This window comes from Atractosteus spatula, assembly GCF_055471065.1.
Source record: "Atractosteus spatula isolate fAtrSpa1 chromosome 10 unlocalized genomic scaffold, fAtrSpa1.hap1 SUPER_10_unloc_6, whole genome shotgun sequence".
NCBI classification, from domain to species: domain Eukaryota; kingdom Metazoa; phylum Chordata; class Actinopteri; order Semionotiformes; family Lepisosteidae; genus Atractosteus; species Atractosteus spatula.
In genome coordinates this window covers 280,735-308,113 of record NW_028296626.1, presented here as the reverse complement: position 1 = coordinate 308,113, position 27,379 = coordinate 280,735, and the positions used below count along the sequence as shown (strand labels likewise).

General features: G+C 41.9%; 1 protein-coding gene and 3 non-coding genes across 4 annotated transcripts; all 4 read left to right on the top strand.

Annotated features, from left to right (window-relative positions):
• The first annotated feature begins 11,198 nt into the window (after nucleotides 1–11,198).
• On the top strand, nucleotides 11,199–11,270 carry trnaw-cca (transfer RNA tryptophan (anticodon CCA)). The gene has a single exon. It is a non-coding gene; the product is annotated as a tRNA-Trp (tRNA).
• A 1,255-nt stretch (nucleotides 11,271–12,525) lies between these two features.
• trnat-agu (transfer RNA threonine (anticodon AGU)) lies at nucleotides 12,526–12,599 on the top strand. Its single transcript has one exon. It is a non-coding gene; the product is annotated as a tRNA-Thr (tRNA).
• Nucleotides 12,600–17,303: 4,704 nt separating this feature from the next.
• Nucleotides 17,304–17,386, top strand: trnal-uaa (transfer RNA leucine (anticodon UAA)). Its single transcript has one exon. It is a non-coding gene; the product is annotated as a tRNA-Leu (tRNA).
• Nucleotides 17,387–23,362: 5,976 nt separating this feature from the next.
• On the top strand, nucleotides 23,363–24,201 carry LOC148811889 (zona pellucida sperm-binding protein 3-like). The gene is made up of 4 exons (XM_088908697.1): nucleotides 23,363–23,476; nucleotides 23,675–23,775; nucleotides 23,853–23,926; nucleotides 24,086–24,201. Exons 1-4 carry the CDS (start codon nucleotides 23,363–23,365, stop codon nucleotides 24,199–24,201), a joined length of 405 nt encoding a protein of 134 aa, XP_088764823.1.
• The last annotated feature ends 3,178 nt before the right edge of the window (nucleotides 24,202–27,379 follow it).

Below are 27,379 nucleotides of genomic sequence, written 5' to 3'. Positions count from 1 at the left end.
CACAGACACAGCGAGACTCAGCTTGAGTGAGGCTGGAGTCAGACGAGCTGTTAATAAACTTGCTTTAATTTCAAAACACCTTCTGATGTAGCAGCACATAGAGTAAACTCTCAGTGTAAAGGCACACTAAAGACCAGAGATTCAACACACACACACAGAGAGACTCAGCTTGAGTGAGGCTGGAGTCAGATGAGCTGTTGAGAAACATACTTTTTCTCAGATAACCCTCCACCTTCCTGTATACCAGCACCCACAGGAATCTCACTGTGTACAGACACAGCAGATACACTTACTTATGGACCAGCACACATAGTAATCTAACAGTTTGCACGCGGAGCAAGGACACAAGATTACACACACACACACTCAAACACTCACAGAGGATAACACGCCCAGGCTTATTCTACGCAGAGCTTGTCTTTGCTGAGCCAGAATGAGTCGCGGTTTCCTCCCACGTGTCTGAGCTTGTGCTCTGGTCGGAGCTGAAGTTGTGGGTCAGTGTGTGTGAGTGGAATCTGCTGTCTTGTTCTGTCTGCATACTGACAAAGAAGACAAGCTCTGCGTAGAATAACAGTTAGTTATCCTTTGTATCTGTGTGTGTGTGTGGAGTCTGTGGTCTTTGCTCTGTCTGCATACTGACAAAGAAGACAAGCTCTGCGTAGAATAACAGTGTGCTATCCTCTGTATGTGTGTGTGTGTGTCTGTGTGTAATCTCGGGTCTTAGTTCCGTGTGCAAACTGTTAGATTACCAGGTGTGCATAATGTGAGTTTAGTATGTGTGCTGGTCCATAAGAAGGTGTTTTGAAATGAAAGCAAGTTTATTAACAGCTCATCTGACTCCAGCCTCACTCAAGCTGAGTCTTGCTGTGTCTGTGCGGAGTCTCATTTTGCTTGGCTCTGTCTGTAAACTGCAAGACGACTGTGGGTGCTGGTATACAGGAAGCTGGAGGGGTGTCTGAGAGAAAGTTTGTTTGTCAACAGCTCATCTGACTCCAGCTGAGTCTCAGTGTGTGTGTCTGTGTGTGTGTGTGGTCTTTAGTGTGTCTGTATACTGTGAGTTTACTCTACATAAGGAAGTGTATCTTGAGTGAAACTGTCTTACAGACTCCTACAGTATGTCTCGGATTTCACTGCTGGCCTGGCCAGGCCAAATATCGGCGGTTGTTTTATTTGCGTGTGGTTACCGGGTCATCGTTGAGACTGTTCCCGTCCCTTTTGCTCCGCCTGTTTCCCGCGGCTCTTCGGTGGCGGCCACAAGGACAGATGGAGGGACAGAAATGAAGAAGCATCATGATGAGAAGCCTGCTTTCAGTGCACTGACTGAGCTCTGGGGAGTGTCCTACAGGGACAGGAGTGTGGGACACTCCCTTCAGACTAAAGAGACTCAGTTCCTCCAGCCTGGCAGTACTGTATAGTTCTTTCCCTTAAGAATGAAGAACAATATCTATTTCAGAACGTGGGCACAGTACTCCGGTCTGATCGAGAGGTGCTCTGACCTGGTCGGTGGGAGAGGCAGTAGGTGCAGCAGGAGCAGATCACAGCCAGCGTCACAGCTGTGCAGCCCTGTCTTATGATCCCTGCCTCCCGGCAACGAAAGAGGCAGAAGAAGGCGTAGTCTTAGTTCATTAGTCTACCTATCGGTGTACGCTTTCACCACCACACCTATGTCTCATCTTGTATTTAAGCACTAGTCTTTCCCTACCTCCTCGCTCAGTATTGGTTTTCCTTTCGAGCTACTTAGTTGCGCCACGCCTTCTACCTCTTCGTACTGTTCTGGTTCCGACTTTGGTTTCTCGACTTCCATTTGGATCACGACTTGTCTCTATCGGCTCCTGCAAGTGGGTTCATTAGTTGGTTTCGGTTTCACTGGCCGAATCCTTAACAGAATACTGAGCCACTTAACATGGACCCAGCGGAGCAAGAGGAATTTTGCTCAGTTTTGGATCAGCACTGGCAAGCTTTACTCCAGTTACAGGCTTCCGTCCAACAGACTTCAGCACCTGTCGGCAATGCCGCCTACCAGTAATAGTGAAAGTAATGCTGGAGCTGCCGCTTCGGCTCCGCCCCCGCCAGCTTCTACACCCGCTCCTTGACCTTTTCCACTTACACCACCTGACAGGTTTGACGGCAACCCTACGAGATGTCGGGGCTTATTAGCACAGTGTGCGCTGGTTTTCAGGCTCCATCCGGAAACTTTTTTTTCTCCTCAAGACAAGATTGCCTTCGTAGTTTCTCTGTTAACTGGCTGTGCTCTGGATTGGGCAACTGCCCTACTAGATCGCAGGGCTCCTGAGGTAAAGGACTATGATCTCTTTTTAGAGAAATTTAAGGGGGTTTTTTGTCGTTCCTCAGCTGGACAAGACTCCACCTACCGCCTCTCATCTATCCGCCAGGGCCGCAGGTCTGCACAGGATTATGCCATAGACTTTAGAGTAGCAGCAGCAGAGACTCACTGGGAGGATGAGGTCCTAATTTTTCTTTTTCTGCAAGGGTTATGTGAAGAAATAATCACCTGGTAACACCTCCGTCTCTTCTTGTATTTAAGCACTAGTCTTTCCCTACCTCCTCGCTCAGTATTGGTTTTCCTTTCGAGCTACTTAGTTGCGCTACGCCTTCTACCTCTTCGTACTGTTCAGGTTCCGACTTTGGTTTCTCCCCTCTTACTACGTTTTTTGGATTACGGCTCGGCTTCAGTTGCTCTCTCTCAGTTTGGATCTCTGGCTTCCCCTGGACTCTCGGCTCTCTCCTTCGTCTACGGTATTTGGAGCACGACTTGTCTCTATCGGCTCCTGCAAGTGGGTTCATTACTTGGTTTCGGTTTTACTGGCCGAATCCTTAACAAGTAGCTAAATGCACAGGTCACACTGCTCCAGTTGAGGCTCAAACTCACAACCTCAGCATGACTCTGCTGTGCATTGCTGTATAAGCACCGCGCACTGACCGACTGCGCCACTGGAGCTGTTTAACACCCTCTCCTCATACAGACTGACGCTGCAGAAACACAGGCTGCAAACAGGGTTTCGGTTGTGGATCCATCTCCACATGGGGGAAAGGGACAGTAAAATAGCAAGGAAAATACTAGAGAAGAAACTAAAAGAATTGCGCTCACTGCAAAGTAGGAAGGAAAGAGGTGGCCGGATACGTAAAACAACTCCGCAGATAATTTGTAACAACATTCTTTGGTGACAATCAGCGGTCGGATTTCTCTTCAGGTTCAGCTCTGCAGTTTGAACGTACATTCTCCGAGATTGGTAAGTTATATGTGATCAGCTGATATTAAATAGGACTAATAAGAACCAATACAATTGATGTCTGGCAAAGGCAAATAACCTTTGTACATGATCTGGAATGTGACTGGTTAAATTTCAGCACAGTTGCTACCCCCTTTATAAAGGGTGTGCACACTTATAGAACCAAGACATTGAAAGTTTTTTTTTATTATTGTTCCAAAAAATGTTCCATTTGTTTTCTTTCTTAAATGTTGTTGATTAAAAGATCTTATTAAATGTGAAAAAATCTGAATGTGAAAAGGTCAAATTCTTAGTGAAAAATTCAGTAATGTGAGGAAAGATGAATTGTGGGAGCCCCTTGCCTCCTCGTGTCGTTCTGTATTTCTCTCTCATTCTACTGGGAGTGGTGCCGTCACTTCTGGATAAAGTCTGTCAGTGGTCATTCCAGACGGGTCAGGTATGACTGCGCTTCGGCACAAGAAGAAACATGGGACTTGCGAGTATCCCGGCAGTGTTTTCTTTCTTCTAGAGCCCGGATAGCTCAGTTAGTAGCGCATCAGACTTTTAATCTGAGGGTCCAGGGTTCAAGTCCTTGTTTGGGCGGTTGTGCTTTTCTTCAATCTATTGTGAATGTCCTTCTAAATCGTCGTTTATCTTTCCCTCTTCTAGCTGTACTGTGGTTATTTTAAATGTTCATCACCTGCATTTTCTTTAGTGTTTCCTTTCACAAACCGAAAATGTTCAAGGTGATCTTCTCACCACACTCCACGTAGATAAATTAAAAGAAATCATAGTCGAGTAAAGGACACGCAGTGAGGAGCTCCCGCAGTGAGTACTCTTGAATACGACAAGAGAAAAGGCACACTGCACATCTGCGGAACATCGCAAAGTATTTTTTTTTATTAAAGGTTCAAGGAAACCTGAATATGTTTGCTAGAAGTATTTCAGAATCACAGCCAAATCGAGTAGGATTGCTGCACAGATCTGCCGTGTGAAATTAGAATACTGTTTGTGCGTTGTATAAAATCCACTGTTCAAAGCTTTTCTAAAACTACAGAGATACGTTTCGGAATGCGTCTTCCTGTAAAAATAAAATCTCTACACGGGCGCTATAAGCAGAGTCTGAAGCCTGCTTAACAGAAGAACTATATTCAGAGGGCCAAAGAAGTGAATATTTCACCAAATGAGAGAAAGCATCTCAGGAGGTGCAGTCTCTTCCATGCAGAATAACACCACAAAGTCAGACTACAAGTGCTGAAAAGCTGCTATCAAGGGTAACCCGGCCGAGCGCTCTAAGGAGCTGGATTAAAGCTCCGTCTCTTCGAGGGCGTGAGCTGGAATCCCACTGCTGCCCAGTATCTCCTTGTTAAGAATCATGGTTTTGTTGTTGTAGATTCTGCGTGATTAAATCAGTTTCAATAGAATTAATTTGAACAGTCATATTTGTTTTATTCCTCCTACCATGGCAATTTGTGCTCAAAGATTTAACTTTTTTGTATTTTAAAAAACGTGCTAGCCTTGATGGGAAAGTAAGCGGCACTGCAGGTGTGGTGGCCAAGTGGTAAGACGTCGGTATCAATAAGGTCAATAATCTGTTAAACATTTTATGCCATTTTTTTCATAGATGATGTTCACATTGGAACAGTGAGAAAGGCGAGCCTGGATGCGCTTGAACCATCACCTTACTATCATTTGTGTCCCGACCTGACCGCACTAAGCAATTGTACCACAGAGACTCCAATGAGTCGGTTTTCTCCATTTGCAGTTTTGGGTAAAAAATAATCTGCACTTTTAAGCAAGTATTGTATTTCAAATTTTGCAAATTTCTTGAAAAACGTTGTTTCAGAGAGAAACTGTGTAGACGGGAATAGCCCAGTCAGTAGAATATCGAACTTTTCATCTCTGGGTCCCTAGTCAGGTGACTGATTTTCTTGCAACTACTGTGAACCTATGAAATAGATGGTCTTTTTTCCCTCCGTTTTTCAAGTTGTTCTATGAATGTTTAAAATGTTCAATATTTTTCATGCTCTTAAGCACTTTCCATTACAAAGTTTATGGTGTTCTTGGCGCTGTGCTGCATGTAGATAATGTAGACGAGAGCACAGGTAACATTACAGGACAAGCAGTGAGGAGCTCCCGTAGCTTTCAACTCAGTGCAGAGTCCAGAGGGAAGCCTAGGTCGCTGAATGATCAACAGATATCTAAAAATGACGTTCACAAAGGTACCAATACTTTTTTTTTAACATATCCTTATATTTACCCATACAGCACAATGTATTTTCTATACCCTCAAATCCCCAATGTAACTACTTTCTCCTGAGAAACACAAGTATAAAGTGAAATCACAATAAATAATACAACAAATCTATTCAAACACCCAGATATGACAGAACACATTTAAGACAAACACCCCCTTTAAATATGTATTTCCTTCATTTCAGTTTTCTTCCCTCCCCAGGATACCTGAAAATTCACTATCGCATATTAAAGGCTGTACATGTAATACATCTCCTAATAAAGATGGACATTAAAGTTAATTATTAATAAATTACACTTTTCATGAAGGCATGTATTGATAAAATTATTGTGAATAATTGTGGTGTCTGGAAAGCAATTTTAGTTAAATATAACAATTTTCAGGCAAGTGGTGCATAAGCTCGTTATTTAGAGACTAAATTATTTCCACTGCATTCACAACAGTTCTAATGTGTTTGCTTGTTCTGCATAGTCTGCTACTGAGTTGTTTTCCAAACTGAAACCTATAAGAACATTATTCAAGATGCACCATGGCCCAGAATCGTTCATTGGGACTAGGATTTATATCAATTGAAAGTACTCCCAAATAAAAGATTTAACCTGAATATTAAAAGAGTAGGAAAGTAATAAAACAACACCATAACGTCTTGACTTCCAATCTTCTTCCTGGTTCAGGCCATGTAAAATGACATAATCATTGGAGTCATGCCGAGGTTGTGAGTTTAAGCCTCGCCTGGAACAGCCTGGTTTTCTGTCTTAAAAGGTAAATAGTGGTTTGTGTTATTTGCTAAAGAGGATTCTGGATTAATTGTGCTCCTCCTGGGAGAGGTAAAGATGAGAAGTTCATGAGGCTGGTGGTAAATATCCTGTTCAGGAATATCGGGGTTGTAGGCGATCAGATCTATAGATGTAGTGAAGACATTAGTGGAGATGGTGTGTCTTATCTCTGTGGGAGAGCTGGACAGGAAGAATAATCCGTGGTCTGGGAAGAAGAGACCCCTCTTCGGAAGAGCAGCGCTCCTCACAGGAGAAAATTAAAACAAAATCTTTTTCAGGGATGCTGATTTTTCTCTTTGGAGAAAAAGAGAAATCATTCATCACGGGTGATCATTCATCACGGGTGACCTCGTGGTGCAACGGTGGTGTGTCTGACGCCAGATTAGAAGGCTGTGTGTTCAAATCACGTCAAGGTCAGCTGATGTGATTGCAGGTTCTGCTGGTGCCGAACCCAGAAATTACACCATGTGGTGAAGTTTTATCTGTACACCACATAGGTAATCTGAACGAAATAAAAGAGCAGTACAGAACACGTAGTCAGGAGCTTATGCTGCGAATCATCTTGAACACCACAAGAGAAAAGGCACACTGCACATCCGCGAAACATCACGTCCGACTTTAGAGACAGTAACATCAGAGAATGGAAGTTTCAGACCTCTCTTTTATTACAAGTTCAAGCAAACCTGAAAGTTAGGGAATGTTTGGTCACTTTTGAATGAAAAAGTGTCTGAAGCCTTTAATTATAATTTGCCCTTTTTTAATTGTGGTTGAAATCCACTCCCATGTACCAAGACCTTACAGTATATTCATGTTTACTTAAATGACTAACGCTATTGGACATTAGTTGGTGTTTTTTTTTGTAACGATTTGCTATTTCATGCAGGAAAGAAAGGAACCCAGACCCAACGTTTGCTTTCAGGTGCGGTTCATTTACATAACAGACATCTATTTCTGAGGAGCCTGATTTAAATCACACAACCCCGGTAGAAGTCGAATCGACAATCTTATAAACCGAAATCAGACACGTTATCCATTAAACCACTAGCCGGTCACGTAAATGAATTGCACCATGGAGAGTTCAGCGCCGCTACTAGTAATACCCCACCCCCATCTTAAATTTCTGAGTGAGAAACGTGTTTTCTACATTTTTGTCAGTTTTAAAAAATCATCACTTTTAAGCAGATGTAGCGGCAATGCTTCTTAATAAGACAGAATAAAGTGTTGCGGGTCTTTCCCAAATGAGGCCCCAACTCTCTGTTCATCTCTGTGGTGCAGCCACAGAGAAACTATTCATGCAGGCTGATTTAAAGATGTTTTCTTTTGATAAGGGACAGCTCCCAAAGGGGGATGCACTTAGGTAAGCCTGGCTATCATGATCAATGGTCATCCATTGGCACCTATCTGTCTAGGGAGTGCCAGATGGACATCTGGACTGCATTCCTAGGTGTCAGGAGTAAATGACTCATATCTCACCTTGATCAACCAATCAGGGACTGGTAGGGCCGAGTAACCCACGTGGGACTCTGATGCCCATGGAACTTTCAGCCAATGAACGAGCTGAAGTTCCTCCAGGTAAAAACAGGCAACACAGAGGGCCTGAGAGAATTCTGTGGACTTTTCTAAAGGGAATTCAAAGGAGAATTCCAGGGCAGGACAGCCCAGGAGCAGAAGGCTCTCAAGGGCAGGACATTCTCGCAGCGCGCCTCCTGACCATCCTGAGACTCAGCCCGGACAACCATGGAATGGCCAGTGTGTCCGAGTGCCAGAACTTTGCTTTGTTCTAAGAGTCTAGAGCGGAGGTTGCCAGAGAGTAACCAGAGGATCCACCCGAGGTTAGCATCAGCAGCAAGCCTCGTGAACAGGTCGGAACTGTGGACAGCTGAATCACTATTCAGAACTAGCGCTTCATCAGGAATGAACCGGTCCTCTTCCTGACTTGCTGGGACCCACAGTCATCTTTTCTCCTGTGCACAAACTCTGCTAGTTAAAGCCAACACTAACTAGCCGGTCAGTGAGCATCAGCAGCGCACCGTCGCAAGCCGCACAGCACAGCCTGGCATGGAGCCAGAGAGCGCGGATTGGACAGCAACAACCTGCAACTGTTTCTTTGTGCCCGCAGGAGATCTGAATCCCCAGAGATTGGATGAGTATTCAACTTCAATGCATTACAGCTCGAGAATTCAATTGCTATCCCAACCAGTTGATATCAATTTAATTCCTAAGAGTTATGTACTTGTTTTGAGTATCTAATGTAGAAGTTATAACCAAGTTCATTTACGAAACGGTCTAAATGAATGATATACTGAACGTATGTCCTCTTGATATATGTAACTCTTCGTAACTGACTGAATATATACCTTTTGTATTCTGATAACCCTCTCGATAAGATCTGTTAGGTTTATATCCATATTCTATGTATTAATAAATGTATCCTCGTGTATTAGTACCTGTGTGTGTGCGTTGTTTGAGTTATATTGGATTCTAAAGCCATCAAAAGAATCAATTTTGTGATTTACTGCTACAATTAATAATTGTCCCAGTAAATGCTCAAACCCTACAGAACTGGTGCCTTCAGAGAGCACACTACATAGACAAGCCTTTATGTGTCGCTCTGAATTTCTAATTGATTTAGAATTCCAAGAAAAAAGCGTTTTGTTCCACAACGGCGTGAAATGATCACGTCTTTCACTCTACTTCTCTCTTGTAGTAAAGCAGATCTTGCTAGGTGAGCATTTGCTCCGGTAAATTAGGTCACTTTTCATGTTAACTCACGTCTTCTAAACACAACATTTCCTGGTGCATGTTTTCTCCATGAAAAAAAGTCATTTTCCCTTACATGATTTCTCGTTTTGTTTCATCAAAGAGTGCAGAAAGAAGAAAGAAAGGAAAAGTGTCGTAAATGAACTCTGCCGCCCTTGGGAGATGTCAAGCGCATTGGACATGAAAAGTGCCCAATAAAAGCCATTTCTCTTCGTTTCTCTTACAGTCGGGGCTCCTGTTGCGTGTAAAGGAGGCAGCTTGCTCAGCCAGCAGACTCAGTGCTTACTGAACGCAGATGGCTCAGAGCGGTGTGTCCAAGCGGCTGTAAAAGAGGAGAATTCTGCTGGCGCCGTAGCTTAGTTGTTTTAAGTACCTGTCTCGTTAACTGGAGATCCTGGCTCCACATCCCAGCTGTGCCTTTCTTCCTGTCTTTTTGTGCATAAAGTACCATTTTGGACAACCGCATAGGGCTTGATTTAGTTTAATGCATGAATGCATTTCCTTTCTGCAACAACTTGTTTTTCAAGAAATTCATACAGCTTGTGAAAAATGAAATTTAATTCTTGGCTATCAGAGCAGAAGGAATATTGCCGACTGGCAAGAAAATGCAAGCAATGTTTATTTTTTGACCGGAAAGGTGCGAATGGAGAAAAGCTTCTCTCGTCAGTCTCTGTGGCGCAATCGACGAGCGCGTTCGGCTGTTAACTGAAAAGTTGGTGGTTCGAGCCCACCCAGAGACGGTCTTCCTAGTATTGTCAATGTAAACACTGGCTCCGCTAAAGCCGAAACCTTAACCCTCTTTATAATTGCCGAAAATGCGAGTCTTTTGCCCGTGTCCAACAACAACACTTGAGACCGGGGAAGTCCAATAGTGATCAACACCGCAACTCCCCAGACAACCATATTCACCCATGGAAAAGTATCTTTGAAGGGCTGGCGGGAGATATCATTTATACTCCTGTTGCGTCCTCTGCTAAAATAGTTTAGAAATACAACGCGGATTTGTTTGAGAACTTGACAAGCATTGTTACGTTAGCACTGTGAAGTTGGATGTTGATATTTTGATATATTTACCTTCATTTTAACCTAAATATAAACATAAATGCTGTACAATCTATGCTGTACACTCAAACACAGGCATATTTTGAGTCTCGTGCTGATCGTCCTGTGGATCCAAAAGAAAATTTTAAAGCTGATACAGTTTCGATTGTAATTTGCATCTAGCTACAACGTCCCTGGAAATAAGATTTTATTAGTTGCGTGCAATCGGTATCTTTTACTTTACGTATGGTAGTGGAAATAGTTTTAAAAATGTTTTCTAAAGAAGATTGTATTGCCAGGACCTGCCTTTAGCGCTCAGTAGCGATTACGCTGTTGATATAGATGGAGAAGAAATGTCAGATGAATTGATGATCTAAGCTAAAATAGCCCTAACACGCCTCCTGTAACAGTGTTTGTATTCATAGCAAGTAATATTCTTTTTCAAACCCGAACGTTCCTTTTGCATTAAGTGTTATGTAACCATTAGCGGTTTCGGTAGCTTCTGAAGAGCGCACTTTTCCAAACTGAAGCCTATAAGAACATTATTCAAGATGCACCATGGCCCAGAATCGTGCATCGGGACAAGGATTAACATCAATTGAAAGTACTCCCAGATAAAAGATTTGACCGAAAAATTGAAAGAGTAGGCAAGTTTTAAAACAACGCCATAACTTCTCGATTTCCAATCTCTTTCCTGGTTCAGGCCATGTCAAATGACATGAGCAGTGGAATCATACCGAGGTTGTGAGTTCAAGCCTCACCTGGAGCAGCCTGGTTTTCTGTCTTGACAGGTAAACAGTGTTTTGTGTTATTTGCTAAATGGAGAGAGGATTCTGTGTTAATTGTGCTCCTCCTGGGAGAGGTCAAGATGAGAAGTTCACGAGGCTGGTGGTAAATATCCTGTCCAGGAATATCGGGGCTGTAGGGGGTCAGACCTATAGATGTAGTAAACACATCAGTGGAGACGGTGTGTCTGCTCTCTGTGAGAGAGCCGGGCGGAAAGAATAATCTGTGGTCTGGGAAGAAGAGACCCTCGTTGGAAGAGCGGCGCTCCTCACAGGAGAGAATGAAAAAAAACTTTTGCAGGGACGCTGATTGTTCTCTTTGGGGGAATTAAAAGCACTTGAGGCGCGTGACCTCGTGACGCAACGGTAGCGCGTCTGACTCCAGATCAGAAGGTTGCGTGTTCAAATCACGTCGAGGTCAGCTGATGAGTTTGCAGGTGCTGCTGGTGCCGAACCCGGAAATTACACCACGCAGTCGGGTTTCATCTGTACAGCGCATAGGTAATGTGAACGAAGTAACAGCGCAGTACAGAACACCCCGTCAGGAGCTTATACAGCGAATCATCTTGAACACGGCAAGAGAAAAGGCACACTGCACATCCGCGAAACATCACGTCCGGCTTTAGAGACAGTAACGTCAGAGAATGGAAGTTTCAGACCTCCTCTTTGTTACAGGTTCAAGCAAACCTGAAAGTTAGGGAGTGTTTGGTCACTTTTGTATGAAAAAGTGTCTGAAGCCTGTAATTATAATTTGCCATGTACCAAGACCTTACAGTATATTCATGTTTACTTAAATGACTAACTATTGGACTATTGGACATTAGTTGGTGTTTTTTTTTGTAACGATTTGCTATTTCATGCAGGAAAGAAAGGAACCCAGACCCAACATTTGCTTTCAGGTGCGGTTCATTTACATAACGGACATCTACTTCTGAGGAGCCTGATTTAAATCACACAACCCCGGTAGAAGTCGAATCGACAATCTTATAAACCGAAATCAGACGCGTTATCCATTAAACCACTAGCCCGTCATGTAAATGAATTGCACCATGGTGAGTTCAGCGTCGCTACTAGTAATACCCCACCCCCATCTTAAATTTCTACGTGAGAAACGTGTTTTCTACATTTTTGTCAGTTTTTAAAAATCAACACTTTTATGCAGACAAAGCCTTTATGTGTCGCTCTGAATTTCTAATTGATTTAGAATTCCAAGAAAAAAGCGTTTTGTTCCACAACGGCGTGAAATGATCGTGTCTTTCACTCTACATCTCTCTTGTAGTAAAGCAGATCTTGCTAGGCGAGCATTTGCTCCGGTAAATTAGGTCACTTTTCATGTTAACTCACGTCTTCTAAACACAACATTTCCTGGTGCACGTTTTCTCTATGAAAAAATACATTGTCCCTTACATGATTGCTCGTTTTTTTTCACCAAAGAGTACAGAAAGAAGAAAGAAAGGAAAAGTGTCGTAAATGAACTCTGTCGCCCGTGGGAGATGTCAAGCGCATTGGACATGAAAAGTGCCCGATAAAAGCCATTTCTGTACCTTTCTCTTAGTGTCGGGGATCCTATTGAATGTAAAGGAGGCAACGTGCTCAGCCAGCCGACTCAGCACTTACTGAACGCAGGTGTCTCAGAGCGGTGTGTCCAAGTGGAAGTAAAAGAGGCGAATTCTGCCGGCGTTGTGGCTTAGTTGGTTAAAGCGCCTGTCTAGTAAACAGGAGATCCTGGGTTCAAATCCCAGCGGTGCCTTTCTTCCTGTTTTCGCGCACCGTTTATTGTTACAGACAATATTCTTCTGCATTATGTTTAAATGAAATGTTCATTTCGTTTTTGGCACGACTTGTTTTTCAAGAAATCCACACATTGCGGAAGATAAAATGCTCATCTTTCTTATCAGTGCAAAAGAATTACTGCCAGCTGGTAAGAAAATGACAACGATTTTTTTACTTTAGCCAAAAATCTGTGAATGTAGAAAAAATACGACGTGTGTCAGTTTCTATGGCACACTCAGTCAGGGTGTCCTTCAGTTAAACACAACGTTGGTAGATCAAACGCACCCAGAGACACACTTCGACTTAATCCGATCTAAACATTACCTTCTCTAAATGTGATTGAGTTTCTTTCCACATCCTTAGCCATCTTGATGTTTGCAGAGATTTTCAACTTTTGACATGAGTCAAACTACAAGTAAATAGTTGAGTACCTAAGTCAATATCACCGGGAATGTGAATATAAATGTAAACATCAATATTTCTGCTGTCTCCTGAGAAACACAAGTATAGAGTTAAAACACAATAAATAATGCTAAAAAACTATTCAGTTAACACCCAGATGTGACAAAACACATTTAAGACTTACATCCCCTTTAAATATGTATTTCCTTAATATCAGTTCTCTTCCCTCCCCAGGATACCTGCAAATTCACTATCGCATATTAAAGGCTGTGTGTAAGTCTTACATGTGTTCTGTCACATCTGGGTGTTAAATTAATAGATGTGTTTTGTTATTTAATATGATTTGACTCCACGCTTGTGTTTCTCGGGAGACAGCAGAAATATTGGGGATTTGCGGCTACAGAAAATAATGTGAACTTTACAGGCAAAAGTAAGGTTACCTGAAAGAAACAAAAAACGTATTGTCACCATTTTCAACGTGATTTTTTAAGACATTTGTTCGGAATAGTATATCTTCTCGTGTCTGTGGCTGTTATCCTACAATAACGGTGGTGGTGGACCTCCTACAACTTTCTGTGCCCGCTGAGTAGATCTTAAAACAGCTGCAGCCAGAGTAGCCGTAATGGCAACACAGTGCTTGAAGTCCAGCTATTCTTATTTCTTCTGCAGAACCACCGGTATCGGAATATACTGATACGCATAAGAAGCGCTTTCGGTTTCTGATCGTTTTTATTGAACGCTGCTCTAAACTTTACATTTGCTCGTACTAGTTTTTCCCCATGAAAAAAACACATTTCCCTCTTTACATGATTTCACTTTTTTTCTTTTCAACAAGTAGAAAGAAATAAAATATAATTCCATATAAGAGACACAGGTTGGATGGTTGGTGGTCTAAGGCGTTGCGTTTAGGTTGCAGCTTTTCCTGGAGACCTTTATTTAAATCCCACTTCTGACAAAGTAGAAACTATCCCAGTGGGCAAAAGACGTATAATATACGTCTATTAAACGCATACCTTAGACGTCTAAATGTGGTCTACAATTCGTCTAGAATGAAATTCTAATATACGTTTAAAGTTATACGTCAATTATACGTCTATGTTTAGACGTTCATTATACATAAATGGTTGGAGTTCTATTATACGGATAAATTTAGAGGACTATTATACATATATGGTTGGAGTTCCGGATAACTTTAGAGGTCTATTATACGGATAACTTTAGAGGACTATTATACGTATATGGTTAGAGGTCTATTATACGTATAACTTTAGAGGTCTATTATACGTATATGGTTAGAGGTCTATTATACGTATAACTTTAGAGGTATATTATACGTATATGGTTAGAGGTCTATTATACGTATATGGGTAGAGGTCTATTATACGTAAATGGGTAGAGGTCTATTATACATCAAAGATAGATTTTATAGGTGTAGAAACAAGTAAACCAAGCCAATGATTAGGTTTAGAAATTTATTCTGAAAATACACATTCACACCTGAAACATATGTATTTCAAATTATACATTGTATACAATCAATCAACAATCAACATATGGGCAATAATCATAAAAAACACAACTAGTCTTAAACTTCAGCTAATTCTGGTAACATGGCAATATACAGTATAGTAATGACAAACACAAAACTAATTACATTAACACACTAACTCAAAACCACATTTTGATTCAAATATACATTTTAAAATGTACAACTTCTATATTTCCAAGAAAAAAAAATATTACAATGGAAGTTAAGACGATTTTTGTCCACTATTTGCAAACCCTGTCTAATTGTCCTAACAGTTAGAACCAAAAACCTATTATTTTCAGTGTCCAGATCTCCTTCCCCCCTTCCTTGCATATGCATTCTTCAAGTAACACATTGCGTGCTCCTTTATTTCTTTTTCTGTTGATGTAGGGTGGGACTTCAGCACCGCAGCTAGGAGAAAATTATATAATATTACTTCCCAAATAAATGATGATTAATATCTTCTTTAGTATAATCTAAAAAATGAACGGTTTACTAAGCTCAAAGCTGAAATAAATGTATAAAATTTGGCTTGCATCATAGCAGTTGAGCAATAAAGTCTGTCCTAATTAAAGAGTACCCAAAGTTTGAAAGTACAACATAGAATAAGAATAAGAGAAACGGCAAAACGATTTTGTGTCATCTTCCCCATTCACACTATTTTATGTGCCATTTTTTTTGCTTATTCACGTACTATTTTAATCAAAATAATATTAAGAAAGATCGGTATGTATTCAGATAGTATCATTATTGTTCATACTTACTCGTCAAAAGAGGATTGCTGAGATATTTGCGGATATACTTCTACGTTTGAAAAACGTGTCCAAAATGGTGACCAACGAATACTAGCAATGCATTGTGGTATATAACCGGAAAATATGCTGGGTTCGATATTTTCTCAACGTATGCGTTTATTAATGTTGTCGATATTATGGTTGAAATTTAACATTGATAATACATCGCGGCTATGTGCCCCCTGCTATGAGCTGATGTGCAATTTTAACGCATGCAGTTAGTAAGGATCAGTCACTGTTGTATGGTATTATATATAATGACATTATGGAATAGGATGGGGACAGGCCTGGCATCACGGGGGGAGGGGGGAATGTCGCCCTTTCAGTTTTGGGCAAAAAGATTTACCTAACTTAATTTGCGCCCTAAAAAAATAGTTGTACTTTGTCAATGGTCAGACAACACTAAATGACACGAACAGTCACTCAGTCTGTTTGATGGGCAGGAGGGCTATCCGTCCAGGAACTGCACATATCAGTGTCGTTATTGAGTGTCAACATTACGATCCTGTTTGCTCAGGTGAACCGATTCCTTGCAGTAGTTTATCATTATACTTAAAATCGTTATATAACTAGGACTAGTTATAGCAGTCTGTGCTTTCTGTTGGTTTTACAACATTTTTTTCTTAACGATTCAGAACATCGATGTAGCTGCAAAAATGAACGCTTATGGTACTTTTCGCTCCAGGCAATACAAACCGTGAGAGTGACGAAAAATGTGAAACTGAACTTCATCGCAAATACCAGATTGCTAGTCGTTATCTTCTATCATGAAGCACTAATCAATGGCATAGTTGCGAGATTTCATTTGGGTAGCTGCACCGTACAGCTCCGTTTCAACCAAAATATCACCCCCCCTCAGAATTTCAGACGCCCCCCTACAGATTTTTCCCCGGGCACCGCGCACTGATGGGGGATGGGGTGTCCAGGAAATGGTATCAACTTTTGTCAAGAAAATAAAAATAGAAACTCTATAGGCACTCAAACATTTTACTGTTTTTTTTCGGGCAGGTGGCAAGACCCCCTCAGCAAAACCCTTGTATGCCAAGCTGTGGGCATTGATTCGTCGAATATACGTATATTTACGGCGAAAATACGGCTATACGTATATATACGTCGCCTCGACGTATAATCAACGTCGACTTGCAACCGTAAAATCGACGACATGAATAAAAGCATATATAACGTCGAAAACACATCTAACACAGTGCCTGAGGCTTTTTTTCGCAGTAATTAATTTATTATATTTACTATATTTATTATACACGTGTAAATTAATTACTGCGAAAATAATTTACTTCGTACACTGTGCAGAGTGCCGTATACTCCTAGTTGCGGCACACACGATACATACAGTAAAAAGCCTCAGGCACTGTGTTAGATGTGTTTTCGACGTTATATATGTGTTTATTCATGTCGTCGATTTTACGGTTGCAATTCGACGTTGATTATACGTCGAGGCGACGTATATATACGTATAGCCGTATTTTCGCCGTAAATATACGTATATTCGACGAATCAATGCCCACTGGGATAAAATCCCTAAGTAGAAAGCATCTCGCATTTCACGTGTTTAATGTTAATTGTCTCAGTGGTTGCCTCGGTGAATGATGGATCTTCTCTCTTGCAGGGTGACGGCAAACTTCTTCAGAGAGGGGATCTCCCACGCACGGCTTTTCTTCATCAAAAGCGGAGACAAAAGAAACAGACTTCAAACTGAAATTAATTACTTCTTGATTGTTTATGACCGTCTTTAAAAAGCTGAGAGAAGGCGAAAACGTCTTTCGAAATGAGGAAATGTCTGCTGACAGTAAACACAGCTCCTCTTTAGTACAGTGCTAAGTACCCCTGTTTGTTGCACGGCAGAACGGGGTACGTTTCTGTGACAGGGCCCTGGTTTACTTTTTAAAATAGTTGAATCATATTGAAATGTTAAACAACGGAGGTAAAGGTGCTGTTGACTAGGATGGCCGAGTGGTTAAGGTGTTGGACTTAAGATCCAATGGACAAATGTCCACGTGTGTTCAAACCCCACTCCTGGTAGAGCCTTGTAAATATTTTGAAGTGAGAGATAACTTTGAAGATTTACACTCTATTTAAATGTCATTTTACTTAATTTCAGTTCTCTTCACTCCCTGGGATAACTGAACTCACAATCGCATACTGAAGGCTTTACATGCATTATCTGTGATACAGCTTCTAATAAAGACGGAATGAAACTGTATTAATAATAAATGAAATTGTTTTAAATAAACGTGTATTGATAAACTTCATAATTAATAAAAGTGGTGTGACAGGAAAGCAAATTAAATATTACAATGATATTCGAAGCAACTGATGCGTAAATTCATTATGTCGTGACAGTTTTATTCCCACTATAAAGGGTAATATTCTAATTTGATCCAGTGTTCTGCTTAGTCTGCTTCTGAATTTCTTCAATTCAGTCAGTCCTCCCGGTTCAGTACCGGACGAGTTGCGTAAGGCTCTGCAACGTGCAGATGAGAAACTAACCTCCACTTCTTCATTATATACACAGTGAGCTATATATGCGAGCTTGCTGCCCCTCCCATGTGGACTCATGTACACGTCTCGGTCTCGGTGAAAGTGGTAAAATTTCCAGAGATTCTTTTGTTTTTAAAGGAAAATCACCAACAGCGGCCGAGATCTACTGGAGTTTTTTCATTCTATACTGCGATTTCTGAAGGGTACCCTGTGAAAATGCGACTTTTGACGGGAAGGTCAGCAGGCTTGGGGAATTGGACTGAATGGTGAAGGCTGCAGGTTCAGCAGCAGAACCTGATCAGTATCAGTTGACTCCGATATACTTTGAAAATTAACTTCGGGATTTAGAGTCAGACGTGCTACCGTTGCACCATGGGGTACTTAATTAAAAAAAAAAACAGTGTTCCTGGATCTGTTTTCGAGAAGAAAACCTGCACAAGAGCTGAGCAGGAAGAATAAAATGTGGTCTGGGAATAAAATGCTCTCGTCAGAAGAGCGGCGCTCCTCACAGGATAATTTTTTTTGTGTGTTTGAGACGCTGATTTTTCTCCTTTAGGGAATTCAAATTAGGTAATAACTATGACCATGTGGCGCAACGGTAGCGTGTCCGCCTCCCGATTGGAAGGATGCGTGTTCAAATCACGTCGGGGTCAGTTATTAGTTTTTCAGGTTCTGCTGGTCCTGAACACGAAATTCACACCATGTAGTTGAGTTCTATCTGTACACCACATAGATAATCTAAACAAAATAGAGCAGTACAGGACACGCAATGAGGAGCTCCCACAGCGAATACCCTTGAACACAAGAGAAAAGGCACAGTTCACATCTGCTAAACATCACGTCCGACTTTAGAGACAGCTACACCAGAGAATGAAATCCTGGAAGTTTCAGATCTCAATTTGTATTACAGGTTCAAACAAACCTGAAAGTTATGGAGTTTCAGGACATTTGTGTTTTATTAAAAAAGTCCGAAGTGTCCAAAGCCTGTAAATATAATTTGAAATGGTTAACGCTATTGGACATTAGCTGGTGCTTTTTGTAATGATCTGCTGTTTCATGCTGGAAAGAAAAGGAAACAGACCCAACGTTTGCTTTCAGGTGCAGTTCATTACATAATAGACATCTATTACTGATGAGCTTGAATAAAATTTACCCAAACCAGGTAGAAGTCGAACCTACAATCTTATGATCCGAAATCAGACGCGTTATTAAACCGCTGGTATGTCAAATAACCTGAATTTCACCATAGCGAGCTCGGCGTTGCTACTATTAATACACCGCCCCGTCTAAAATTTCAAAGTAAGAAACGTGTTTTCTAAATTTTTATGAGTTTTAAAATATAATCTCTTTAAATCAGACAAAGGGTTTATGTGTTGCACTGAAGTTTTGATTGATTTAGAATTCAAAGAAATACTGTTTTCTTCAAAAACACCGTGAAATTATCACATCCACCAGACTCTCCAACTTCTCCAGACCTTGCTGGGTGAGCATTTGCTCCAGTATATTAGGTCACGTATCATGTTAAATCATTTCTTCTCAACACAACATTTTATGGTGCACGTTTTCTACATTAAAAAACAAAAACATTTTTACCTTGCACGATTTCTCGTTTTTTTATCAAAGTGTACAGAAAGAAGAAAAACAAAGAAATAGTGTCGCAAAAGACTGTCACCCTTGGGATATGTCAAACACATTGGACATGAAAAATGCCAGATAAAAGCCATTTCTCTTCGTTTCTCAGAGTCGGGGCTGCTATGTAAAGGAGGCAATTTGCTCTGAGAGCTCTCAGCCCTTACTGAATGCAGATGTCTCAGAGTGGTGTGTCTAAGTGGCTGTAATGGGGAGTGTTTTACTGCCACCATGGCTTAGTTGGTTAAAGCGCCTGTCTACTAAACTTGTAGTACAGAACATACCGTTTCGGGCAATCACAAAGGGCTTAATGTCGTTTAATGCATGTGTTCATTTCCTTTCTGGAAAACTTGGTTTTCAAGAAATTCACACAGCTTGCAAAAAATGAAATTCAATTCTTGGTTATCAGTGCAGAAGAAATATTGCCGGCTGGCAAGAAAAACGCAAGCAATTTTTTTTCTTGTGATTGGAGAAAAAACTCCCATCAGTCTCTGTAGCGAATTTGGATAGCTTGTTTGGCTGTTAACAGAAAGGTTGGTGGTTGAAGCCCATGCAGTGATGGATTTCTATTGTCTCCGCAAAAGTCGATTGGATTAGTCAGCGAAACCTTAACCATTTTTATATTTGCAGAAAATGCGAATCACCGGGAAATGTCCAATAATGCCCAATATCGCAACTCCCCAGAAAATCATATTCACCCAAGAAAAATGATCGTCGAATCGTCATTTGTACTCCCGTCACATCCTCTGCTGAAATATTTTTAAAATACAATGCAGATTTGTTTGAGAACTTGACAAGCATTATTACGTTGCACTGTGCAGTTGGATTTTGATATTTTGACATATTTACCTTAATGTAAACATAAGTACTGTACAATCTATTGTAATTTTGTTGTAATATTAAAATATGTTAGCTGAGGATGCAAAGGGGTGAAAGGGAAAGGTCAGAGGGTACAGTAACAACAAGGTTAGGATTGGTGGAGGTGATAAGGGTGTTGATGGTTTTCTCTGTAGAGGATGATTGAGTTTTTTATCCTTCTCTGAAGTTAGAAACTGGAAGAGTTGGGAGTTGAGGGATCTGATGAGGTTAGTTACAAAAGGAAGTTGACGTGGAGCTGTTAGCCGTAAGAATTCCTTAACGTCTTTGATGTTGTCATCAAAGATAAACTGCAGTAAGCAAAGATAAAAAGACAATTATCTTTGCTTACTGCCCTATCTTTCTCACACCTGAAGAAGGCTCCACAGCCAAAACGTTGTGATTCTTTTCTTCTCTTTTCACCATGGAATAGTCCTTTACTTGTTCCTTTGCAGCCTACGTATGCTGACGCAGCTACCCACCTGAACTACAAATTGTATGTCGGCTGTTCCATTACACTATATTGATGAATCGTACAAGATCATAGGATCTATAAGCCTGAAGACTTGTCTTGTACAGTGCCCTGATAAAAATCAAATTAATTACACTAATTTTTATAGAATCCCATTTCCGCCAGTGAGGCTTCCATAGTACCAGGATGGAATAGTGGACGGTGGGCTTTTTTTAAAAAAAATATTGAAACACCAGAAATACAAAAACGGAGACAGAATATGAAATAAGATACAGAAATAGACACTTCACATCCAGAGGAATTCACAATTATAAAATCTGAAACTTATACTTTTTACATATTTCCATTGTATGTCCTTTTTTACTTAAAAAAAAACACTTCTTTAGCTCAGCTAGCAAGGCCTGGGTTCGAGCCAATACAGTGAGGCACGAAGTATGGTGGGAGTGGCGAGGGCACAAGAATCCGTTACAATAACAAAAGGACAGACAATGAAATATGGGCTATTTCGAAGTCGCAAATGTGAGATATAAAGTCAAAATTCTGAGTTTTTAGGTCGCAATTCTGAGATTCTAAGTCACAATTCTGAGATACCATAGTGCATTTTTTATGACTCCCAGACGGAAACGGGCTTCCATTGGTTCTCAGTGCTGCGAAGCAAAAGCAATCTCTGGAAAATCAGACAAATTATTATCAGATCATGTCAAAAGCTGATCAGTATTTCTTTACTGGGAAGCAAAGAAATGCTTGTATTACACATTTTAATATGACATGCAATTACACATGAAAAATAGTAAAATTATTTTCATTGCGGTACATGTTGATAGAACAGCCCCCTCGATAAAGGAAAGTGTGGACGGACGTGTCGCATGTTCCGTACTCTGTCTGACAGCGAGTTTAACACACTGTCCTCGGAAATTAGAAACTAACTGAACAATAAATTAATCTGAGCAAATTTTACACGTGTGGGTGATTTAATTCTGTCTAAATTGCGTGGAACTCCTCCGCTGAGGTCAGATACACACGGGAAAGTGTTCAGGAGGCTTCACGGAGTCCCGCCTCAGACTGGAACTGGTTCTAATTAGACGCTGAGAACAATCCGGGTCTCTGTGTGTAATTGATTGTGTTGATTGAGCGGTAGTATGACCATGTGTGTGGTAGCATAGTCCTGCTAGTATAAAAACCTAGTCACCGCGTTCACACTTTATGCTCTCTTGCTTCAACACAGTTTGGTGGTTTACTTGTCTTACTCCTGTAGCAGTTTAGCGGGACATCAATTTGGCGATGTGCTCGTTTCTTTTTGTGTTGTGCCTGTGCGCAGGAGCCAGGCTCCCCGCACTGATCTCCGCCGGGCCAGCTGGCTGGGACTCTCGGGAATTAGCGCTCCAGGCCGACTTCCCGGCTCTCGAAGACGCAGCCCAGTCGGAGGACTTGAGCCTGGCAGATGCGCCCTCCGAAGACCTGTCTGCAAGCGAGAATGACTCGCATTCCTTGGCTCCCGTCTTCCGCCGCCTTCCCGTGTCCAGAGACCCGTACTCGCCCTACTTCGACAAATAGAAGATGAAGCCCGCAGCCGGCCCTTACCCGCCTATATCAAGAGCGTCCTGTTTCCTCCCCAGCGAGGGCAGAAGCCGGCTCGCCCGGCCATCAGGGGCACCCGAGGAGTGGCCGTGTGGTGCGACTCCAGCAGGATGTACGTGAGGGTCAGTCGGCTCCTGTTCGGCTTCAGCTGTCGGCCATTGGAGGTGACCATGGGCAACTGCAGTGTCAGCCGAACCACACGCCGTTACTTCTACTTCATCTACGGGCTTCACGAGTGCGGCACCAAGCGATCGGTAAGCAGGTCTTCGTCTACAGCCAGTGTAGCGATGTGAGCTGTAGGGCTAGTGTCGGGGTTGCCTTTCCTGGGAATATCCCTTCCTCTGTGACCCTGCAGGTTGTCCAGGGCCGCCTGGTGTACTCCAACACTCTCCGCTATGCCCCGCCCTCCTCCAGTGCGCCTGTGCATCGTTTCATTCCCTTCTCTGTGCCGGTCAAGTGCTCCTACAACAGGTAGGCAGGGCTCTGCTGCTGAGAAGCCGCTGGGAAAGTCTCCAGAAGCCCCTCATCCCCTCTGTCCTGCAGGTTCCACTACTCCTACAAGGTTGGCTATGTCCCCACGTGGGCTAGGAGAAGGACCTTCTTCAAGGACCTGAAGAACAAGCACAGCTTTGTCCTGCTCACCACCAACTGTAAGCTCCTTGAGCGAGTGGCTCCTCCTGCCTGCAGGGGGCGCTGTGTGCAGGTGTAATGCTGCCGCTCTCTCCAGCCCGCTGGGTCTGGCTCTCTCCTAAGGATGAGTACTTCCTGGGTCAGCCCATGTACTTCCAGGCCACTGCCTACTTTGCCACAGCAGAGCAGAGGCTGTACATCCACTCGTGTTACGCGACAGAGAAACCAGACCGGCACTCCCAGCCCCGTTTCCCTGTAATCGACAACTTGGGGTACGGCCCCTTCTGGGAGGGGAGGTGGGCAGGAGCCCCAAGAGCCTGCAGGGGTTCATCCTTGTCCTTGTCCCCAGGTGCATGGTGGACAGCAAGGCAGATGGCTGCCTGTCCAGGTTTGTCCCCTCCAAGCAGAAGGATGTGCTCCGCTTCACAATTGATGCCTTCCTCTTCCAGAAGAAGCTGTCCAGGAAGGTACTGCTCTCAAAGGCTGCTCAGCCTTCTTGCTCTGCTGATCCATGGTCTGCTTTCACATCCATGATCTAGATGTGAACCAGACTGTGGCAGCTGTAGTGCCTAGAGCTGCCAGCTTGACTTCACTGATGGCAGAAGGTCCTTCTCTGTCCCTCTATTGGCCTTGATCCCTTTATGCTGTGACCTTCCCTCTTGCAGCATGAAGTGACTGAGCTGTACATGCACTGTGTCATGGCTGTGGCTCCTGCTAAAGCAACACCAGGGACTAAGTCCTGCACCTACAACAGGGAGGCTAAGAGGTACTTCTGCAAAGAGCCTGCTGAGGATGCTCTGGGAAATGCCAGGTGGAAGCCTCACCTGTCCTCTTCCCCTCCAGGTGGGAGGAGCTGTATGGTGACCATGAGGTCTGTGTCTGCTGTGAGTCCAGGTGTGCTGGCAGACGGAATGAAGGTGGGTCTGTTTCTCTATCCCTTGTTGATACATCTCTGCCCAACAGAGAACTATGAGAAATGATCCCTTCCTGGGCAAAGTGGCTGTTTAGATGAGCAGCATCACTGTGGGTCTCCAGCTGAAGCAGATCCCTCACTGCTGGGTGCTGCTTGTCCACAGGTACCAGGAGCCTGGTGACCAGCAGTCGGGTGGCTGTGGCAGCAGTAGAGGGTCCTCTGGGTGTGGAAGCTGACTGGACTGAGGATGAGGAGGGAGACCCTCAGAGGGGAACATGACTGACTTGCTGCAATTATTTGGGCTTCAGGAACAATACAACAGCATGTTAAAAACAAAGCTTTTGCTGTTGGTCTCATATTTAAGGTGTTTTTGAGATTAAATGCTTTCTCAATTGACAGGAGCCACTTCCTTATTCAGAGGGTAGTGGGAGTCTGGAGCCTACCTGGGCATCCTGCAGGTCACAGGAGTAATCACAGACTGTACCCCAAGAGCCATTGTGATATACCTCAACACTCCCAGAGCAGGCACCTCCTCCAGCTAACCTGAGGGACCAGTGGTCTAGAGAACAAAATAAAACTGATTAACAGACAGATTAACTTGACGCAGCCTACCGCGAGTTACCATAAATTCTCGTATAGTACCTCATAATACCACGTGGTACCTTAAGCAAAATAATAGTATCCGGAATTTCCGCAAGGTGGAGCTAATAAAGCTCAACCTCTCATGTTTGAGCTTTCGCCATCAAAGTCTTTAACGAAGATATTACTAATAGTATTAATAATGAATGACCTTGGACAAGCTGTAAACTCAAAGTATTGCCCTGGTCCACATTCTTTTTTTCATTGACCATCTTTGTAAAAGTAACACCACAGCATTTCGCAATCACACATTTGTTTCCAATCATGCAAAGTACAGTAATCTTTGAGAATCTCCGATTCACCATACCTTTCACATGCTCAGAAAAGAGATTGATTTAGGAACATAAACATATTACTGTATGCAAACTGTACTGTATACAGTATGTATATGTATATTTAATGTTTTTACTGTGCCCGTTTAAGTATTGAATATTTATATGGAATTTTACCAATAAAGGGAAATCTTAATAGCTGAGCATAAAAAGAATAGGAGCATACTGTAACGCGTGTGAAGGCCATAAACTATATTAATTTTGGAATATAAACATACAGTATATAGCTGGTCTCGGTACTTTAAAGAAAAAATACACACCAGTATTCCATTTCTCCCTAAACATTTTAAGCATCGAAGTCTTTAACTAACGTGCTACCGGAGTCAACAAGCATACTATTAAAATTTGATTAAAAGGGAATATAATATTGAATCGCGTATATAAATAAATTAATAACGATATAATTATATTCATGTACTACAACACAAGAATAGTATACGCTGTACAATGTCTGCCGATACTGTTTCTCTAGGGCTTTTTCAACACTTCTTATGTGATCTTGCCAGTGGCGCTGTGGGCTAGGTTCCTGACTTATACATCTCACATAGGGTGTTCGAATCCAGCTAGAACTGTGACTTTCTCTTTAAGAAACATTTCTTTGAAAAAATAAAATAGGGTTAGTGTTAGGGTTACTGTCAAACTTTAAATCAATAATTGATTTAAGGACGATCTGTCAAAGTGCAATGAAATACAATATTGTTGTTGTTGTTATTGTTGTTTTTATCCTGTAAAGCGTTTTGAGAAGCCACCTTTAAAGGCGCTATATAAAAGCACTAATTCTTATGGAATGTGTTTTCTTTCTTCTTTTTTTTTAGCATGGAATAAACCTATTACTTGATTCTTACGGATGCCCGGTTCCGCCGGGGATTTAAAAAAAAAAAAAGATGGAATCGCGTATCTAAGGAAATAGCAGTATAACCTTATTCATGCACAAACGGTGGCATGTTACATTAATTTGGGTGTCTCCTCTTGCCAGAAACCTCTAAATTGCATTTTGAGTGCAGTTTTTGACTTTTTTAAAATTACAACCCATAAATAAAGCTGATACTGTTTAGACTTTTAATTATTTTAAACTGTATTACAGCAGCACAATGCAACGTAAATTGCAAAAATGCACTTGGAATCTGTCCAAGCCCTACTCTGTCAGGCATTTTCTTTTACTGTAAAGGACACAAAAACTCCCTTGCTTTTAACAGAGCGTTTCATAATTTCCAACTACGAAAATTATTTAAACTGCGACACTTATCATCCAACCAGAGCTCGAAATATCACAAGGATCCTCAAGAGCACAGCAAAGACTGTATTAAAAGTTGACTAGTGACAAACTAGTATACTTTAGATCTTTTTTTCTGAACCGGGGAAAATCTGATCATGTTTCTCTATAACAATAATAAAAAAACATTATTTTACATATCACCTTTATGTGATATCATCTTAAAGACAGCGCATACAAGGGTTAATTGCACAATGAACCCCGCCAAGAAATTTAAAATAGTCTTCTTTAGGTGTGAGGGTAGGAGTGGATCGCAGCAGGCATAATAAGCAAATTAGGAAAACAAAGAACAGGACAGGTGAGACGTGTATCCAGAGAGCGAGTGATCAGAAAAAGGAACAGCTGTTACGCCCAGGTTTTCGACGCAGTTGTTTTAACTTGCTAATGCATCAGACACATTTCCTGGCGTATTGTGTTTTAAATAAAATAGGAGTGTCTTTCCCTGGTATTAGCTCATCGGTATGGTGTAAGTTTTATCTGTACCATACCATACAGTATATAGGTACAGAATTCAAGCTGCACCACTGTATCGCTTTGGTAAGGAGACGGACAATGGCCAAAATCACGAAGACTCTCTCACACCAAATAATGAAGATGAAAAGAAACGGGAAGTCAACACAGGACATTGTACAGTATTTGGCTTCGATGGACATCTTCGTTTGTGAAAGCACAGTGAGACGACATTATAAAGGGGAGAGGAGGCAAAGAGAATCTAAACCTCTAAACCGAGGTAAATAACTTTCTAAAAATACTTTTCTTGCATGTAAATACAACTACGCACATTATTTTTATAACTAACTGTTGATCTCTTTTTTTTCAAGTCCTATTGTGCGAGCCATCGACAGACTGACGGATGAAAATGATGAGCTATCGGCGTTGCAAGTTCAAAGACGGCTATGGGCTGACCTCGGTGCGAGCGTGAGTCCGACATCAATAACAAGAGTGCGCAGAAGGCTTGGATGGAGATACAAAAAAAAACAAAAAATGCCCCATGATAAGGGTAAAAAACAAAGAGGAAAGACTCAAACAAGTGCTCCAATGGATTGAACAGGGAGAGGCATTTCATGATGTACTTTTCACTGATGAAACAACAGTGGCTCTAGAACAGTTTTCAACCATGTAATTTTGTAAAAAGGGGAGATATGTGGACTAGCCAAAGCCCAAACGTCCACTGAAGGTTCAAGTCTGGGGGGGTATATCTAGAAGAGGCCCA

Bases quoted from the DNA above. Each gene is read 5' to 3' on its own strand.
- LOC148811889 (XM_088908697.1), top strand. From the start codon at position 23,363: ATGGTGGACAGCAAGGCAGATGGCTGCCTGTCCAGGTTTGTCCCCTCC. The intron at 23,477-23,674 runs GTACTGCTCTCA...TCCCTCTTGCAG, and splicing joins AGAAGAAGCTGTCCAGGAAG to CATGAAGTGACTGAGCTGTA. The intron at 23,927-24,085 runs GTGGGTCTGTTT...GCTTGTCCACAG, and splicing joins TGCTGGCAGACGGAATGAAG to GTACCAGGAGCCTGGTGACC.